The sequence below is a fragment of the Galeopterus variegatus genome, unplaced genomic scaffold (genome assembly GCF_000696425.1).
Source record: "Galeopterus variegatus unplaced genomic scaffold, G_variegatus-3.0.2 Scaffold5020, whole genome shotgun sequence".
Lineage (NCBI taxonomy): Eukaryota > Metazoa > Chordata > Mammalia > Dermoptera > Cynocephalidae > Galeopterus > Galeopterus variegatus.
This window is the reverse complement of record NW_007731131.1, coordinates 281,055-300,217: the sequence shown is the minus strand read 5'-3', so window position 1 is coordinate 300,217 and position 19,163 is coordinate 281,055. Positions and strand designations below refer to the sequence as shown.

Here is a 19,163-nt window from a genome sequence, read left to right as displayed (position 1 = left end):
ATTTTGGGAAGAGAATGAAGATGAGAAAAGGAAGATGCGGGGTTTCTGTTTGTTTAAATTCATTTATTTTTTAATTTTTATTTTAAATTGACAATTATGTATATTATATATTTGGAAGATGCAGTTGTAATTTTCAGATGAATTCTACTTGGGGTTAGTTATATAAGGTCTAATTTACATGCTCTACGTTTAGTGGATGAAATTATAAATAATTTTCCACTGAGTAATAATAGTAACAGGTTTTTCACTGAATTGTTTTAGTAATTTCTGTAGATTAGGAAGAAACTATTCTATTGAAGAAAGTAGAAAATCATGTAAATGTAAGCATTTGAAATCTCTCTTGAGATTTCTTTTTCTGTGAATCTCATCATGTAACTTATAAATGATGTATTTCAGGTCTCAAGGCTTTAAAACTCTTCTACTTGGCTAGAATCCTGAGTGGTTAGATCTCTTGGTAATTTACCATTGCTGGAAAGGGATTTAAGGGAAAATTTCTCAAACCGAGATTTGTAGCACTTTGTGGGAATAGGAAGGTGACAAGATTACAATTGTAAGGCAAACTGAACTTCCTACTTTTTGTTGTTGTTGTTGTTTGTATTGATTATGCATATTCACGGGGTACAAAGCTCACTGTCGCCACCTGGGTCCAGGATATGATGGTCAGATCAGGTATCAGGATGCCCATTACCACAAATTGTGATTATTCCCCATGTTCCCCACTCCCCACCCAATTAATCCCCAACACCGCCCTATCCCCCCCCCCAACCCTATGTATGTATGCTCTCTCTCTCTCTCTCTCTCTGCAAGTCTAATGCACCACTGTGGTCTTTCTCTCCTTCTTTCTTTCTCTCTTAGCTCACACTATGAGTGAGAACTTCCTACTTTTTTAATGGAGGTTTCATTTTATTTTGTTTTGTTTTATTTGTACTTGTTTGGAGATTTTAACAGATTCACGTGCACTTGAAAGAATTACTACAAAGAGATCCTGTATATTCTTCACTCAGTACAATATCCCAACTACAAAATTGACATTAATCCTTTATCACACTTTTTTAACCCAGGTATTTACTCCTGCTCCTCCGTGTTCTCTTCCAAAAGTCTGCTGTTTCTTGCATACTTTTTAATACTTTGTGTGAAAATATTAGCCTAATACTTTTCTGGTGCTGACCCCACTCCTACCCCTCAACTTCTCCCAGACTCAGCAAAGGTTCTCTTTTCAGCCACATGGACAATTTTTCTGGAATGATGAATGGTTAGAGAAAATCTCAAGAGAGACCAAACACTGCCCTACAGTTGCATAGGAATACGATTTTGAGTAAGAGAGGATAAATAATGTGTCCTACTCAGGGTCCTCTCTGAAATCAGCTCTGCTACTCTAGAAAGTTGATGTTCTAGTCATAGCCCTAAGGGAAAGTGAAGGGAAGTGCCAGGTGATGGTTGTTCTGTGATGCTGCTATTTGGGCAAATGATAACGAGAAACCCTTTTTGCCAGTACAGGGGTTGCAAGAAGACCTGTATGTGCTTTCTTTGGCACTGGGGCAGATGGAATGTGCTTCTGTAGGTCAGCAAATCAGAGGGAGTTGGACAAGGTGTCTTTTAGAGATTAAGAACGAAAGAGGCACGTTCTCAGCCCTATTCTTCCGGGCTCACGTACGTCTGCTCCTCCATACGTTATATATTTGGTATTAGATTATCGCACACTGCTGTACGCATTTCTGACCACATTCCCTCCAATGTCCTCTTGTATATGAGTACCTGTGGCATTGGTTGCTCTTCCCTGCAAGGTTCTCACGGACTCCACCAAGGTCATGAAACTCTTTGAGGCCATTCAAGGTCAAGACAGCCAACCCAACACTGCCCAAGTGGAGATCTCACTTTCTTCTTGACCTTTTCTGAGTGAATGAGTCAAGACTCTTATGGCTAGAGACTCCAAAAGGGGTTGTGGGTACATCATGTATTTCATTCTATTTCCTTAGTTGACATATAAATGGATTTTTTAGTTCAAAATGCTTATTTTTGCTGATTAGGGCTCATTTGGCCTGGTTTCTACAAATTAGCTGTAACAAAAGGTTTCATAGCTATTTTAGAATGAGGCAGAAAATAAAAATGTATCATTATGTTTCACTGGTGGTGTAGGAAAATGATGATATATTATAATGCCATTTGAGTTCTGGAAGTAAGAAATGGTTACTGGGTCACAAATATCTATCATGGATGAGCTCCTCTGATCATCATTCTTTTATCCCTTTACTTAACTTGCACCAACCTAAAATTCTACCACTTTTATTTAGTACATAGGAGAGGTCATATAGACAAGTTTCCTGTGCCTGCAGAGATATGGGGCCAGTGGCAGACAAGTTATCAAAAGACATGTATTTGGTACTCTAAGAGATATAAAATGTGGGAATTTGGGGCCGGCCCGGTGGCGCGCTGGATAGTGCACCGTTTGGGAAGCGCGGTGGCGCTCCCGCCCGAGGGTTCGGATCCCACATACAGACCGGTTCCCGCTCACTGGCTGAGCGAGGCGCGGGAGCAACACCGAGGGTTGCAATCCCGTTGCCGGACACAAAAAAAAAAAAAAAAAAAAAAAAAAATGTGGGAATTTGCAGGAATGTCGAGGCATGGCGAATTTTGCTGCCAGTGCTCCTATGACTTAGGGCTGTGCCACCAGGTGGAGGAATTCTCTGCCTCCTTTGGTAGCGGTGGCCATGCCCTGTCAACAGTGTAGGCTCAGGAGACACCCCTGTCTCTTAGTCTTGTTGGAATTAATACAGTGTGAGGAGGAGATTAATGATGAGTATTGTCATGTGTCTTAGAAACACGAAAGAGCATGAAACATGAACATGTACAGATTGGTGAGGGAGACACAGAGGAAGGGGGAAAAGCCAATTTGTACGTGTTTGCTGCACCTGAGAGAAGGTTTAGGAGTAGAGACAGATGATGGGTGGGGTTGGCAGGGCGCCCACATCTGGGGCATGAATTTAGCTCTGCATTCCAGAAGCTGCTCTGTAGGTAACTCAGGGGTGATAAGACCCCCCAAACCAATTTACCCTGTACAAGTTAGAATGCCAGTTCTTTTGTTTTGGAGGATAAATAAAATTGCCATGGGATGGGGGCAGGGGATTCACTTGTGTCAACAGATCAGTTGTTTTTCATCCTACAGGAGAATTCTGAACAGCCAATTAAAGAAACATGCTTGGGGAGCATGGACTTTCAAAGCAGCAGCACTGAATGGGGTGCCCTTAATGATGGGCAACATGGAGCTTGATGCTCCTGGAGTCAGATGCTGCCATCTCAAAACCACCCAAAGACAGCCAGAACCACCTTGGATGTCTGCTACACAGGGCATTTCTCCTGCAGTGCTGGACACGTACCTTGTAAGCTCAGTGCTGTGTCCTCCCTGTTGGCATCAGCTTTTGGTTTTGCCATCATCTCAGTTCTGTTATTTTTTTAGTTTTTATTTTTTTTTTTGCAGCTGGATTGAACCCTGGACCTTGGGTTATCAGCACCACGCTCTAACCAACTGAGCTACCCACTCAGCTCTCATTGCCTTTACTGAAAGAGCAATGAGTAGCGTGTATAGGGAAGTAAAATGTGAGTTCTCTTTTACATTGACATTGTGGGTCTTTGTCTTTGATTAGTTGATTAGAATCAATCTGTTGAATACTTCTAACTTGGAAGCTCTGGGTTATGCATGGCTTTTGTCTCATAAAAAGGTGTTTTTCCCTTGGTGTGTTAGTTAAACTAAGAATAAGCAAGACATTGTGTGCTAAGGCATCAGCGGGCTCTCTACCAGCTTAGCAAGGAAGGGCAGGGTGCAAACCCAGAGGGAGAATTGGGGCTGCTGTTTTACTTCCAACAAAAATGGGATATACATGAGAGGTTCTAATTCTAATCATGATTAACTTTACAAATGGAATTGGATGAGTCAATCTTTGAGTCAGTCAGAGATTATGAAACTGATATTGGGGAGGGTGGCAAGACATGTTGACAGGTAAGGTGTGTTTTAATGAAAAACAATGCATGGTATGTGTTAACAAATTAGAGTTGTTGATTATATTTTATTTTTCTGCCCAAGGGTCAGATGTACAAATAAAAATTGTCTTTAATTAGAGTCAGTGTAATCAACTATAAGTCACATTTACAGGTATTACATATGTTTCCAGATATAGTCACTGGACAGGTTGGCTCTCTCCAAAAACTGGAAAACATTCAAAATACACACAACTAATTTCACACTTGAGTCAAGCCAGTCATTGATTCAGGTGAACAATCAGATGTTTGCAAGAGCTTAAACGTTTGCATCATAACCAAAACAGTACTTTGACATCAAAGTTGACTTGAGATTACTTTAAAAGAGAAGTTTATTTTTCACATGGAGAATGGTTTTGATGTACAGGCACCTTCTGTCATTTAACGTTCACCTAAAAGCAGCTAAAGGATATTTTCACCTCTAGCCGGAATCCTGTTATTATTACTACTGAGTGCTACACTCATTGAGCCAGGTGGGAACGCCCTGCTCTTGTTACAGAGGTAACTCTGAAGTCCTGGTGGGTGATTAAATTGCTCAGTAAATGTTTGGTAGATGCTGTCTAATTAAACCAGTCCCAGTTACTACTGGGAGGATTAATGCATAAGTCATGTGAACGTGTGTACATGAACACCAACTCGGTGCCTTTCGTGCTAAATGTGGTTCCCCACATCTCCTCTGATTAGAGGTGTGCTCTGAACAAGCCGAGACCGGGCCCTGCCGAGCAATGATCTCCCGCTGGTACTTTGATGTCACTGAAGGGAAGTGTGCCCCGTTCTTTTACGGCGGATGTGGCGGCAACAGGAACAACTTTGACACAGAAGAATACTGCATGGCGGTGTGTGGCAGCGTCAGTAAGTGGACCTTTCTTCCAGCCTGGCCACCTCTCGTCTTTCTTGCCACTGACTCTGCTCTCTGTAACAGATTGATTTTCCTGGTTCTTGGGAATGGGCCTGTTGCTACCACTAACCACCTTCCTGTCAACTTCTCTAATTGCCCAGAGTCTCCACAGTATGTTCAGTCATGAGCACACCTCTTGTCTTTCTCTAATAAGGCATGGCTGTGGATGTGTTCTTTTACCAGCTGGGGTAGATGCGTCTTGCATTCTGGAGGGACTTCTGAGTGCTTCTCTTTAAAACAAAGCTGGGGTGGCTGTTTTGTCTTCGGCAGCCGTTTCTGCAATTGCATACATACATGTCTGTCTTTGTACGTATGTGTTGGTGTTTATGCATGTACCCTCCCGGTGCAAAAACGATCTACCACGGAAGCCTGGCTGATGAAGCTTCAGTTGCGTTGGCAAGGAGGATTGCTGTGATGAATACCTTTAAGTTAGTTTGTAACGTGAGTACTGTATTGTGGTGGAGAGAGAATGGGATTGAATTGAGTTCATGGACCTCACATGCCAGAGAGTGGAAATGCCTGTGTTGCTGCTGAGCTCAGCACATAGACATTTGCAATGTCAAGTTTTCGTTTCCTCTCTTAGAAATAGATAGAAGAAAACTCCTGACTTCATATTAGAAACTTTCAGTGACATAAGACTCAAGGAATATCATTTTTAAAGCCTTTCTCTTGAATATTAAGTTTTTCATAACTCTGGTGGATAAATATATGAAGTCATGATGACTTAAATGCAAGATGAAACTCCCCCCACCAAATAGATAATTCTCAGGGGAAATTAATGTAGCAAATATATGAAACTTCTGCTCTTGTTAAACAGCCTTGAGAGTTAAAGTCTCCATTTTGTTTATTTATTTTGTTCATGAGTAGGGCATTTGTACTACTCAATAAAGAATTACTCAACTTGATTGAAAACTTGATTAAAAAATATATTCAATAGTTGTGCTTTTTTTTTTGAGACTCCTGCCTTTTCGCCCTTGTGTTGTTAAGGGTGGCAGCCACCATTTTCTGTCTAGGATTCGTGGGGATTATATAAATTGTCTTCCAGTGGGATTGTAGGATTAAGCAAAACGACAGAAGGATCTACACCATTAAGACCTTCCATTGTGAAGGAGCCTAGTATGGAAGTGGGATCCAGCATTTGTCTCCTGCCATCACCCGTTTATGAGGTGATTCTACTTCACTCCTGTATGAGAGCAGGTGTAGGAACTGGTAACCCCAAGGGTTCTTTTCTGGCTGAGATTGGATTATTGCAGCTTCTAGCTCAAAAGACTCTGGTCTTCAGTTGCAAACTGAGAAATTAATTAGGTCAGGTAATGGGAACACAGTGGGGAATTCTGTTGCCTGGAGCCTTTGGAACAAAGGGCTTTTGTTACAGTGATTCCAACTGGTTTAGTTCTTGGGTGAGGTTTTTCTGGCAGATTTCCAACTTTTTTCCTTCTTTCCTGAAGTGGGTTTATTTTCTGGGATACCATATATGTTTCAGTAATAAGAAAGAGGGTTTTTTGTTTGTTTTGCTTTGTTTTAAAATTATTAGCAGTGATGAATTTGCCTCAAGAGTAAGAAATTATCCCCCCCCACCCACCCCCGCCTCATCCCACTACTGCCTTCCCCCAGCACCCTCGCCATTTAATCACTTTGGACTGGGAGTGAGCACTGGGCTTCATGGGTTGGATGCAGGTTCCCTGGACAGCACACACTTTGTAACATTTGCAAAAGGTGGATGCTCCCAACAGGGATGTACACGGTAAAACTGAGCTGTACTAAGTATTAGAGGGGGATGGGTTACAGAGTAATGTATCAAGAAGGCAAGGGCCAGAGGCTGAGGTCTGTTAGGTGGACAGGTATAAGTGGAGAATAAAATCTCAACAAATAGCTATAGTCGAGAGCCAGAAGCTTCCCTATGAATGGGTGACACAAATGGAGATACTGTGAGAAATGAATTGGGAATTATGGATACTTGAACTAAATGAAGAATAGGAGCAAGAAATCCTCTAATAGATTACTTGGATGTACTACCAGAGACAAAATATCCAGCATTCTCAGATGTTAACCTCTTGTTAAAATAGATCTTCTGTTTATATGTTTACTTTGGTTTCACAGAGAAACTAAACCTCAGGGTATTTGTTTAGTTTTTTTGTTTTTAATTGAATGATTTTTCTGTTTGTTTTTTATTTTGTTTTGGTCAATGGAATTGTGTGAGAGAGTTTCACCCTTCATTTCCATGTTTGTTTTTGTTTTTAGTTATATTCTCTTATTTTCTCCATAGTGTCCCAAAGTTTACTCAAGACTACCTGGGAACCTCTTCCCCAAGATGCTGTTAAACGTATGTTGTCGTTCACTTGTGGGAAGGGAGGTGGGGTATGTTGCATGGCTGGGTGATGACTCCAGTATCATCACCTTCTCTGCATGGTTCTGTGGTTCTTGAATATTACCTTGCTTGTAATGATGTCTAATTTTGCCAGAAAACTTGAAATGTCAGGCTAACAATACTGACTCAGCTTCTATTTCTGTCAATTTCCTTTTTATTTAGTGTGGCTCTATTAAATATTGTATATGCAACATTATTTTTGTGTTTTATTTGGTATCATTATTTTGTTTTCTAAAAAGCTGCTAAAATGCCACAATTTAAAAAGAGACCATATATGTGAGTAATTTATTTCCCAGAAAAATGTTTAATATTCTTGTACTGTGGTACGCGGACTCATTTGTGTTCTCAGGTTTCAGTTATGTGTTGTAAGACAATTGTTTCAGAGTTAAAAGTGAAAGGTCACTTTAGGTCATTGAACCACCTCTTCCTTCTCTCTCAGAATGCACAGTAGTAGGTCAGAGGTGCATGGCTTTTGATCTTATCATTAGGAAGGAGAGAAAGAGCTTCCTATAAAAAAATGTATCGAACAACTGCTGCAGGTCTTACGATGTCTTAAGTTTTGTGATTATTTCAGTTATTATTAGTCTAGCTTGGCTTCAGATGTGGTGTCAAATACATAAACACTCATTTTTGAATTTGGATTATATCTAGAAGTAGGTTTATCCAGCTTTAGGTTAGGGATGACATGTACTATTGATCCTTATCGTTGGAAGAAGAGACACAGTTTCAGTTGTAGCTTAGATATTTTATAATTCAAATTAGCATCTATCTACATTATTCTGGAAGAAAAAACTAGTCTTAAAATTGATGAAACCAAGTGTCTTAAATTTTAAAAAACAATAAATTATAGATGGAGAATTATGTACTTTACAGAAGATTTCTAAGTGTTTTAATGGCCTTTGTAAGATATAACGTATAATATTAGGTAAACTTTTGAAGGATGTGGATTTTACTGCCACAATAAACATAGCATTATTCTCTAAGAACATCAAAAGAATGGCCACTGTGTAGACAGAGAAGGATGAGGAAAAACTCAACTTATTGCACATAGGATTGATAATACATTGATTTGCATGGCGTGTTGCTTTGTACCGAGCATTTTTGCCGATCCTCTCTTTTTCTCCAGGATACTTTGTGGATGTTTTACTTATTTTCTTTGTACATGTGAGAAAATGAGGCTTAAAGAGCTTAGTGACTTGTCCTGAGCCATAGAATGGCAGGACCAGGTTTGAAACCTAAATGACATTTTGGCTGCATGTATTCTGTATACCAAATGGCTAAGCATTTGGTTCTGACATTGTCTTCTTGGTTAGCAAAACTGCTTTCGAGGTTCAGAAGCACATTTTAAGAATACAGAAAACAGTGGAAAGACAATGAAGAATATTAAGAACATATTTTCCTAAGTTCCATGAACATCACATACATCAGTAAATTAAATGTCTGTCCCACACTTTTACAAAACTGATTATTTTTCCTTCAAGTTTCATTCTATATCATTATAAGATATAAAAGAATTGCATTTTTCCATTTTTATTAATTGATGGAAGTGAACATTTGATAAATTTTTTTTCATGAAGTACACATAACTACTGTTTGTGTTGTCCACTCTTCCAAACAATATTGAAAGCCTGTTTTGTAATTTTCTCTTTCCCAGTAATTTTCTTCATCCACTTGCAGTGTGTTTGGGTTCCTGACACCTTTCCATTCTAGGAGGATACAGTTATTTTGGCAGCTATATTTTCTTGTCTACCTGCAGAGACTATTTAATCACAGCAAGTGAAGGGTTTTGCAGTGCGAGTACAAACAGACAAGAGAAAGCATATAATTTCTAGTTATTTATAGCCTGTGCAGCCATGCAGTCTTATTTATCATGAAGCTGCACATTTGAATTGAAAAAGTCATGGTCATATGGAGGTCAAATGCAGATAGCAGACCCAATTCAGAGAAAATGAGCCACAACTGAAGGCAAGCAAGCCTGTTTGATTAGGCAACTTGGGCTTACACTTGCTCTTCACCAAGTTAGAGCTAATTGGATGACACCTCTTTGTACAAAGTTGGTTGGTTTCACAGGTAGCGCAGTCTGAGCTGCTTCTAGTGAAATGATAAATGTGAAATGAGATAGAAAAAGCTTTCCAGTTGAACTGATACATGATTACACTTAGGAAGAAAATGTATGATTGTCTAAATTGTAAATCAAATAATTATCCTATCAAGACTTATTATAATCAGGCATTTGTATATTTTAAATTTTTCTCATAAAAACCAATTTTTAAGCATTGCAATTTAGGGACACAGTTTTTTGGGAGTCTTTCGTTTTTATACATAAGAGTCTAAATCACAAATATAAGGGACAGAAAAATGTGATTGAGAGCTTCCATTTTATTCGAACTTACGGATTTGAATCCTTTAAAAAATCCTTTGCCATTTGAGATAAAGAATCTTGAGAGAGCTGAGTCATTTCCAACATTAATTTTGCATCTGCCCATTTGGGTTTAGGACAGTGCAGAAATTTCACATTGTCTGTACCATGCAGTGTTCATAAATAGTAAAGTTATTATATAAATATTTGTTGATTAGTTTATATATCAGATATGAGGCTATGATAATTTTTTCTAGTGGTCTCCTCAGATTGCATCTCAAAAGGCAAACAGACCAACTCCTTAATGCATTTAATCTTAGAAAGAGCATCATGCTCATTCTCAGTCAGCTGATTGCACCATGGGATCTGGCCAAACAGTGACCGATCTCTGGCTCCTTCACTTGCAGTGATGTGGTACAAACAACATCTGGACCAAGGTTTGTCAACCTTGACAGTTGACATTTCAGGCCAGATAATTCATTGTGGTGGGAGTCTTTCTTATGCATGTGGGATATTTAGCAGCATCACTGGCTCCTTTAACACAACTCTAGCTGTGATAACTAACAGTATCTCCAGACTATTCTAAATGTGTCCACGGGAGGGGGGGGGGTGTAAAATCACCCTGGCTTGAGAAGCACTGTTCCAGACTAGTAGTTTCCCCATGTCTGACTCTGAGATATAACTAGGCTGGTGTAAATAGGTATACTTTCCACAAGCTTGAGGACATGTTGAAGTGTTAGAATATCAGTAGCCTCCAGTTCTCAGTAGATGTTTATGAAATTTAATTTGTTAGACCACTATCCTTTTGCAAGATAAGGTAGAAGGTGCTCTCGCTGTTCTGACTATATGTAAACAGATAGATGCTGTGGTTCAATAAAACGTTATTTTTTTAAAAAAGCATCCAACAGGCCAATCCTTAGTTTAATACAGCAGTTACTTGTAACTGCAGGATGTGCTAGTGCTAAGCTAGGTATTTTGATGGGCACCACCAAAGTAATCCAAGTACCCTGCTTTCAATAACTTGATAGCTTTATTGATGAGATGAGACCCAGGCATGTGATAGAATTAAATGACAATATAAAATAAAATATACAAGTGTAGGGAAAGACTGCTTATGGAAGGCTGATGTAAAATGAAATTGGTTTTATCCTTAAGATCTCCATAGAGGTTAACAGTTCCATCTGCTTTTACTGCTACAATTTCTACAAAAGTGGACAATATTGAAGATGTTGACTTTTTGAACTCATCTTTTGAGTGTTGAGTAGTTATGACAGGTCGTTTCTTTATGAGCCACTATTAATGAAGTTGAAAATAGCTTCTGACAAATTGACAAAAGCAATAACCTAAGGTTTAGACATTCTAAATGCCAGTTATTGCTGTTGCTTCACATATGTTTTTTAGAGGCAGACTTGAGGATGCTTTTAAATTTTGGTGCATTGTGCTAAGTAGAGAATATAGATATTAATAAAAATGACACCAGCATTCATTCTTTCACATTCATTTCACATATTTGACAAAGTTCCCATATCGGTACGTGTCCATAGACATAAAAAAAGAAATGTAGCTTGATAGAGTAAACACAGCATAGATTACATTTTTATTGCCTTATGTCCACACGATGCATTGATGGTATTCTCTGCCAACTGCAATGCACTGACTATAAAACAAGGGCATATCGGGGGAGAGTGCCTTTGTTCTTTTTTTTAGAGACTCTAGTATCATACTGAAGGACCACAAACATTATTTTCACGTTTTAAATGGCTCCCGTCTCTTGGACTTGGTGGGGATGATACATACTTGAGTTTAGAATGCATTAAGAGTTTTAGCTATTTTGGAATTGGAGAAATGGAGAGACTTTCATAATTTTTAGTTTTAAGTTGGGGTGGCAGTCTGAAAGCTCTTGCCATGGTTTTTTGGTTTTTGTCAGCTGGAATATATGGGGATCCGATCCCCTGACCTTGGTGTTATAAGGCTGTGCTCTAACCAACTGAACTGACTGGCTAGCCCTCTGCCATGTTTTGAGATTAAATTTTCACATAAGATCTTTCTTAACAGGTTTATATTTCACCCGTATATGAATTATCCTCATTGCCACCTCTTGTAAATTATAGCCATTTCAAGTGGCAGCATTGCTAGTTCTGTATCAAGTAGCATTTTCAATGATAAGGCAATGATTTATAGCTCTTAATTTACTTTCATCTTCTGTTGTCAATGCCATAGAGATAAATTGCCTTTCTGCTCACACAAGGAGACTAAATTTTCTTGTTAGACTCTAACATGAGCCTATCTACAAAATGCCATTAATGGGTCTCTGTCTAGGGAAACATTCAGCCTTATGGCCTATTGTAGGTGGTTGTGGTCATTACTGTTTGAAGGTGGGTTTATTCCTTCTTTTACATCTTGAGCCCATTATGGCTATAAAATTGTGTTTCACCCTAGAGACTTAGGAAACAAATATCAAAACGATAGGGGCAGTTTTTCACAATGTCTGATTTTGATGCCACATTCTTGCAGTCTTTAGGGTAAATAGGAGATGGAGTGCTGTGCAGGGATTACACAGTCAGAACTAAAAATGAAGGAAACTGTTGTGTGGACAGTTAACGTTTCATGGTTTATCTCATATGGAGTCTTCCAGATGGGCAAAAAGAGATTTCTGTCGCATCCTGAAGATGTCAGCAGGTTTCACTTTGTTTTGAAGTAACTTCCCTTTAAATGATACCGTTTTCTCAGAGGAAACACAGGTGTGGACATGTTTCATTGGTTTCTTGTCCGTAGCGACAGAGGTGCATTTTGTGACAGGAACGTTGGGTGAAGCACAAGAGTTCATGAATAAGCTGGATGCAGGCCTGCCTCCTCCCCGGGAAGTAGAGCTGGCAGCATCTGAGAGGGGATATCACTGTGCAGTGGATGTTGTGACGAGCGTGGACGTACTGCTGTTACAATGGAAATGGGGATCCTTTGCGTGTGCGTGTGTGTGCACGCGCGCATGCATGTGTGTGTGTGTGGGGGGGGACCTCCTATAAGACGCATCCTGGTCCAAGCTACCCTCATCTTTGTCTTCTGTTCTTAAAAGATTTTCTTCTTTCTGCTTTTGTGCCTAAGCAGTTACAGTGATCCTTTTAAAACATGTCACATCCCATATTTCCCCCCTCTATCTCCCTACATGGGTTCCTCAGAGACCTCACTGTGCCCCCATTTCCTTTCTTCCTCTCCTGCTTCCTTGCTGCCTCAGCTCTGGCCACATCCCTCTCCTGGCTCATTCTGGAATTTGCCAGGCACCGTCTCCTCTTAGGACCTCCACCTTCCTGCCGTGTTCTTCCGGCAGCTAACAGGGAAGTGTCTGAACGTCACCTTAATTAAGACCCCACCTGGCCACCTACTTACCACTGAAGTCTACCTACCCCCACCACTCCTCATCCTTCTTAAACCTGTTCTATTTTCTTCTTTCCTCTTTTTCTCCGTAATGTAAATCACATGCTAACAATATGATTTCTTTGTCTTTTTTCTTTTCTTTTTTTTTTCCCCCGTGGTGATTATTTCCTTCACTAGAATGTAATTCCACCGGGACAAGGGGCTTCGTTTTGCTCTTAGGTTGCCCACACATCCCTCACATACAGTGGGGGCTACAGTGTTGGTGGGATGGAGAAATAAAGGAACCGACAGGCACACTCAAGGCAGCATAGTCTGTGTACTCAGAGCTGCTCTCTCAGCTGCTTAAATATCTCTGACCTCCCAGGGTTGCAGAGATCAAGGACGGAGCTTACATGAAAGGCACTGGTCATCCATAATGCCAGTGAGTATTTGGAAGCTGAATGTTGACTTGAGGCTTAATCCACTGTGAATTGGAACTGCTTTTCTGTTGTATTTTTTCATTTGTTATGAGTGTTTAGATACATCCTCACTGTTATGTATCTACCATCTCCTACAAGGCTTTTATGGGACTAAAATAAGAAAATAAAAATGAAAGTCATTTAAAAAGTTGTAAAAGCCCATGCATATGATGTTGGTAGTGCTGCTAATGATTGGGTGCCTAGCGATCAAAACTTAGAGCTAAGATGTTTAACCCTGAGCTTTGTTAAGTCCAGTTTTTTGTGGAAAGGTGATCCAGCTAGCTTGCTCACAGATAATATGAGTGAGCATGTTTCAGCAGGGACCTAGGGCTAAAAAGTCATCCCTGTTCCACCTCTATGGGATCTTTCGCTTGACCCCTGTTTTACAGCTCTAATTCTGTTAGCAGATATTTTTCAGAGCAGGAACAGCTGTTTGATAGAAAATAAGCCAACAGAGATCCTAAAAAAACATATTTTTTGTGAACTCATGTTGTTCATTAACAAAACAAAACATACCCTTTCCAGCTGCCTGGACATGTTGGTAGATTAGTCCTTTAAAAATTAACTTTATATCTTTTTATGGTTTACCTAGTCCTAAACTCAGACTTTATGTGTGTTTGTGGGTGTGACTATGTTAAATGATAGGGTTTCCCCTCTACACAATAAAATAGTGACTTTTTTTCTCCCCACCTATTAAATGAGAACTCATGTAACATGCCTAATGAAAAGAGACTAGTATTATTTGGCCAGCTTGGAAATCTGAGCCCAGGTCATAGCTTCTAAGGTCTCTTAGAACCTCAGAGGTCTCTGAACAGGATAAACTGCTTCAGGGTAACAGCTTAAAAAAGACAAAAAAACAAAAGCGAAACCCTCTTAAAGCCAGTTTGTTTTCACTTTCTAAGTGGTTACAGTGACCTGTGTTTTAAGTGACCTGCAGTATACAGCTTTCTTGTTCCCTTTGTGTCGTGGGACATGCCTTGACATTCCTTGAGCTACGCCTTTCCCCAAAAGAAACACCTTGAATGGGTAGGGACATAGCCCACCATGGACATTATCACACAACAGTAGCCAGCCCTGGTAAGATAATTGATGTCTTCAGGATATAGGGATATTAGAGAAACAGAAGCTGAGCCCTCTGGACCTCCTCCTTAAAAATGCTCTCTCCTTCCTCCTCACTGGCTGCAGAGCAGTGATAATAAAATATCAAATTCATTTGAAAAATACCAAAATATGCTGTTATTCTTCTCTCCTTGACTAAATGGTGACCTGGTTTGCTGATTGATATGAATATAGGATAATTTTACTGACTTATACTAATTGAGATGGAGGATTAGTATGAATGGCTGAACAGTTTGAATTAAAGATTGAAAGACAGCATCTCTTAAATTCTCCAATTACTAGAAGTAACTAGGTCCCCTAACAAAGATTTGATTGAAGAGAAATTATATTATTCCGAGCCCTCCAGCAAAACAGAACCAATATAGAATATATACACACATATGTATATACACATACATGTATATACAAACATATATGTACACATACATACATATACGAAGAGATTTATTATAAGGAATTGGCTCACACAGTTATTTTGGAGGCTGTAAGTCCCATGATCTGTCATCTGCAAGGTAGAGACCCAGGAAAGCAGGAAAGCCAGTCCAAGGGCAGAAGACTGATGTCCTAGCTTAGTGATGCAGACAGGGAACAAAAAGGGTAAATTCCTTCTTTCTCTATCTTTTTTTTCTTTTCAGGCCATCAACAGATTGGATGATGCCCACCCACATTGGGGAAGGCAGTGTACTTTACTGAGTCCACCAATTCAAATGCCGACCTCATCCAGAAACACCCTCACAGTGGCCCAGTCAAGTTAGCACATAAAATTAACCATCACAGAAATATTTCTTGATAAATGTAATAAATTGGTAATACAGTATTTGTATTTATTTCCATGTGTCTAAAAAGAAGGTTTAATACTTGAAATATTCTTAATCCTGTTAAACATACCTCGCATGTCTATTTCCTGATTATTCTTTCATTCTTAGTATTGTAAAGCTACATTTCAACCGAGGCCAATGTGATTATAGTGATTCAGATTATAGGGTTTTATCTCCTTTCCATTATACAGAGGCAATATTTGCGAACCATAAGAATTGGAGAAAATCATAAAATTTACAAACCATAAGAGCTGGAAAAACTTCCTATTTATATAGTAAGTTTTACGATTCCAATTTTCCAAAGGGATGCTTATGCTATGGTTGTAGCAGTTAAAGCCAGATGACTATCTTAATCAGTGCATATAACCCCAAACATTTACACACTTTAATTTGTTTAAAACATAAAATATGGTTTGCCTAATCATGTCATTCTGCCAGATTATACTATGCCAAAAGAATACTGTTGTTTTATATTCTGCTTTTACTTTAACTTGTTCTTTTGAGCCCTACCAGTTAAGATGAGAAATTGTTGAAAACCATGGGAAACACATTTAAAATGCACCTTCATTTCACATTGAGAAATTGATTAAGTTAAAAATAGCATGCATATTCATTTGCTTGAAGTTCTGCAGAAAAACATTTATTTACCTTTGATTTTTCTTTCCAAAAAAATTTTAATATTGAAAATTATTGTTTCAGTCTTATGAATTAAGAACTCACTTATTTTTGATACTTTCAGCCTTTTATGTGGGACATACCAAAGATTTTTTTGGAAAATACATGTGTACTTTTTTCTGTAGTTGGTGCTTCATGGTCCTGTGTGTAATTCTTTTTCAGTGAATTTGAAATAAAAGTAGCTGCTTTTCTCATGATTGGCATAAATTCAAAGATTTGGAAAGGAGGTAATAATCAGAGGAGGAGGGAAGGGCACTAACATGTATGAAGTACTCTGTGTCACCCTCTCTTTTCCGTGACTTACACATGGTATGGAATCTCATTTTCTCAACACTCCTACCATGTCATGCAGCATATTGTTGCCACTCGATAAAGAAACTGGAATGTGGAGTGCTTATGTTTCTTGCTCTGGGTCACAGTTGATCTAAGAAAGAACTGGGATTCAAATCCAGACGAGTGTAATTGCAAAACCCTGCATGCTCTTACCTGTCTTCTCCCCTTTGCTGCCAGTGTGAGCTGGAACACCACTCACTCATTTACCTCACAGAAGACGGGGGCAGCTGTATAAAGGTTCTAGGAATATGTCTTTCTTCCTTCCTTCCACTTGAAAGTAACATCTAGTCAGATATTTCACCTGCTTTTTTATTTTTTGAAAATAATTATCAATCAGTGGTTGAAGTAGAAGGGAAGAAATCAAAATGAATGTTTCTCTTTAAAATTAAAAATCTTATTTGTTATTTAACAGAAAGGCCTTTTGGTTTTAGTTAATATCTTGAAGGCTTTGGATTGTTAAGATTCCAGACATTTTTTAGAAGCATGTGTAAAAAAGACATTTAACTTAGACTTTAGTTTCAAAGCGGCTTAGCCATAAATTCTTCTCATTCAAGTCCTCTTTGGGGTATTATATCCCAAATATAATATTCATGTCATTAGATAAGAAAAGTGAAAAGGTTACTTGGAGCATGGGTGATATTTGAATAATCTTTTGAATAAAGCACTTAAATTGATTTGACCTGAGAACATAGTGAAATTCATTTCACTTTTTACTCATTTTTCACTCATTTTTTAGTTTAAACATGCTTACTTCTTTTAAGTCAAAATCTCTTTTTGTTTTTTAAGCCTTGTAAATACTTTGAATTCTCAGTAGTTATTACTAATCTTTTGGAAAATTTCTTGTCTAGGCATTTGTAATTCACTTGGCTCATGAGTTAGGTACATTTTTGTTTTATAGTGTAGTCTTGAATTTTATGGGTATTTATGTTTCCACATAATATAGCAGTATATGTTGCAACTTGAATATTGCTTAGCAGTATTAGGTGAATCCAAAATAGAAATCACTTTCTTTCTGACAACAGATATAATGAATTTGTTGACTGTTGCCAAATTTGTAAAAGCAGAGAGGTCCTTTTGTGATTTCAAAACTGCATTTGTTGATATTTGTATTTCTTTTTGTACTGTTTCAAATACTCTGTCATGAAGAATGGTTTTAATTAAGCTATCTTAAATATGTTACATAAAATTTACCTTGTCTCTGAGGTGCAGTTATTCTGCAAAAGGCTAATTTTCAGATTTCCTCGGTTTCTGTGGGAATCTTAATGTGTGATATTGATGATACCATAATTTACTTTCAAGATTACAAAAAAAAAAATCTAGCAAAGCATGGGGATTTGGAAACACATATCTGTATTAAGCACCAACTGTTTTTGCTCTGTGTATGCTTGTTGTGCAAAGAACTCTACATATAATCCTATAATTGCAAAATAGGCTGTTTTAAAGATTTTCCTGTACCCTATTCTTGGAAGAGGTGGAATACATTCTTACTGTGCTGTGAGATGACTTGTGGTGTTCCCTTAAACAGCATTAACATCTTGTTTGTGCTTCTTTACTAAGTTCTTTGTTCCGGGAAATAAGTGAAAATATGACTTTCTTTTAAATGTTGGATATTCTTTTTCTCTTCTCAAACCTCCTTCCCTTCTACTTTATAGTTCCTACAACAGCAGCCAGCACCCCTGATGCCGTTGACAAGTATCTTGAGACACCTGGAGATGAGAATGAACACGCCCACTTCCAGAAAGCCAAAGAGAGGCTTGAGGCCAAGCACCGAGAGAGAATGTCTCAGGTAAACATGGCTTTTCTGTCCTTTGGTCCTGCAAATCTGATTTACCTGTGCTTCAGTCTTCCCAGGGCCCAATGGCTTAATCCAGTTCTTTAAAGATGTACAGTTCTTATTTTAAATATTTGCTACGATGTAGCAAAGAAACCAGTTTGGGTTTCTTTGCATCTTCCATGAGTGTGCTGCTACCTAGGAAAGATCTGTGTGTAGTAGGTATAATAGAATTTTATAATCCTTACAAATTGTATTGTCTACAATATTCTCTTTGGTGAAGAAAGGTATTTGGTTTTAGTAATCTGTACATATGGAGTACCTATAACCACCATGTTGTAAATTAAAATCCATTAAAATGTTCTTTAGTAAAGATGAATAATATTTTATTATTCAATACCAGATGATTAAAACTTTGACCCAACTATTTTTTTTACAAAATTAATTCATAAGAAAACAGAAACTAAAAGCTGAGCTGAACCATAATGATTGTTTCATCTAGTCCCATAAGTGATAGACGATGGAATAGAGGTTCAAGAGAGTGGCTTCCCACTTGAGCACAAAGCAGTGTAAGTGGCAGAGGTAGCGTTTTCAATCCAAGCCTTCCTTCCTCCTAGTATGATGAAGCTCCTTTCACTACATAGTGCTGCAATCCCTTCTCCGCCTTTCCTTTTTTAAAGCGGATTCTGTATTAAACAAATCGAAAACTAACATGTCTAAAACATAGCTAATCTATATGTAATAGTATCAACTACAATTTAAACTATGTCTATTACCAGGCAATGGATGTTGTATTAGAGTTTGATATTACAGAGAATTTTAGCCCTTTCTCAGATTCCTCATTCCTTTATTAATTAAATTAACTGGCATCTGGCATTTCTTATTTGCCAGTCACTTTTCTAACTTGTGGTCTACAAACTTAGGAGTGAATGTGAAAAAAAAGTAGGAAACATAAATGTA

At 38.4% G+C, this 19,163-nt stretch overlaps 1 protein-coding gene across 1 annotated transcript in view; it reads left to right on the top strand.

The window, feature by feature from the left end:
* Positions 1 to 19,163, top strand: part of APP (amyloid beta (A4) precursor protein) — a gene marked incomplete at its 5' end in the record, with an annotated part of 108,211 nt that overhangs the window by 10,209 nt on the left and 78,839 nt on the right. Inside the window, 3 exons of the mRNA XM_008588756.1 lie at positions 4,717 to 4,884; positions 7,197 to 7,253; positions 18,085 to 18,218. Of these exons, the coding sequence (XP_008586978.1) occupies positions 4,717 to 4,884; positions 7,197 to 7,253; positions 18,085 to 18,218 (359 nt within the window). The remainder of the gene's footprint in view (positions 1 to 4,716; positions 4,885 to 7,196; positions 7,254 to 18,084; positions 18,219 to 19,163) is intronic.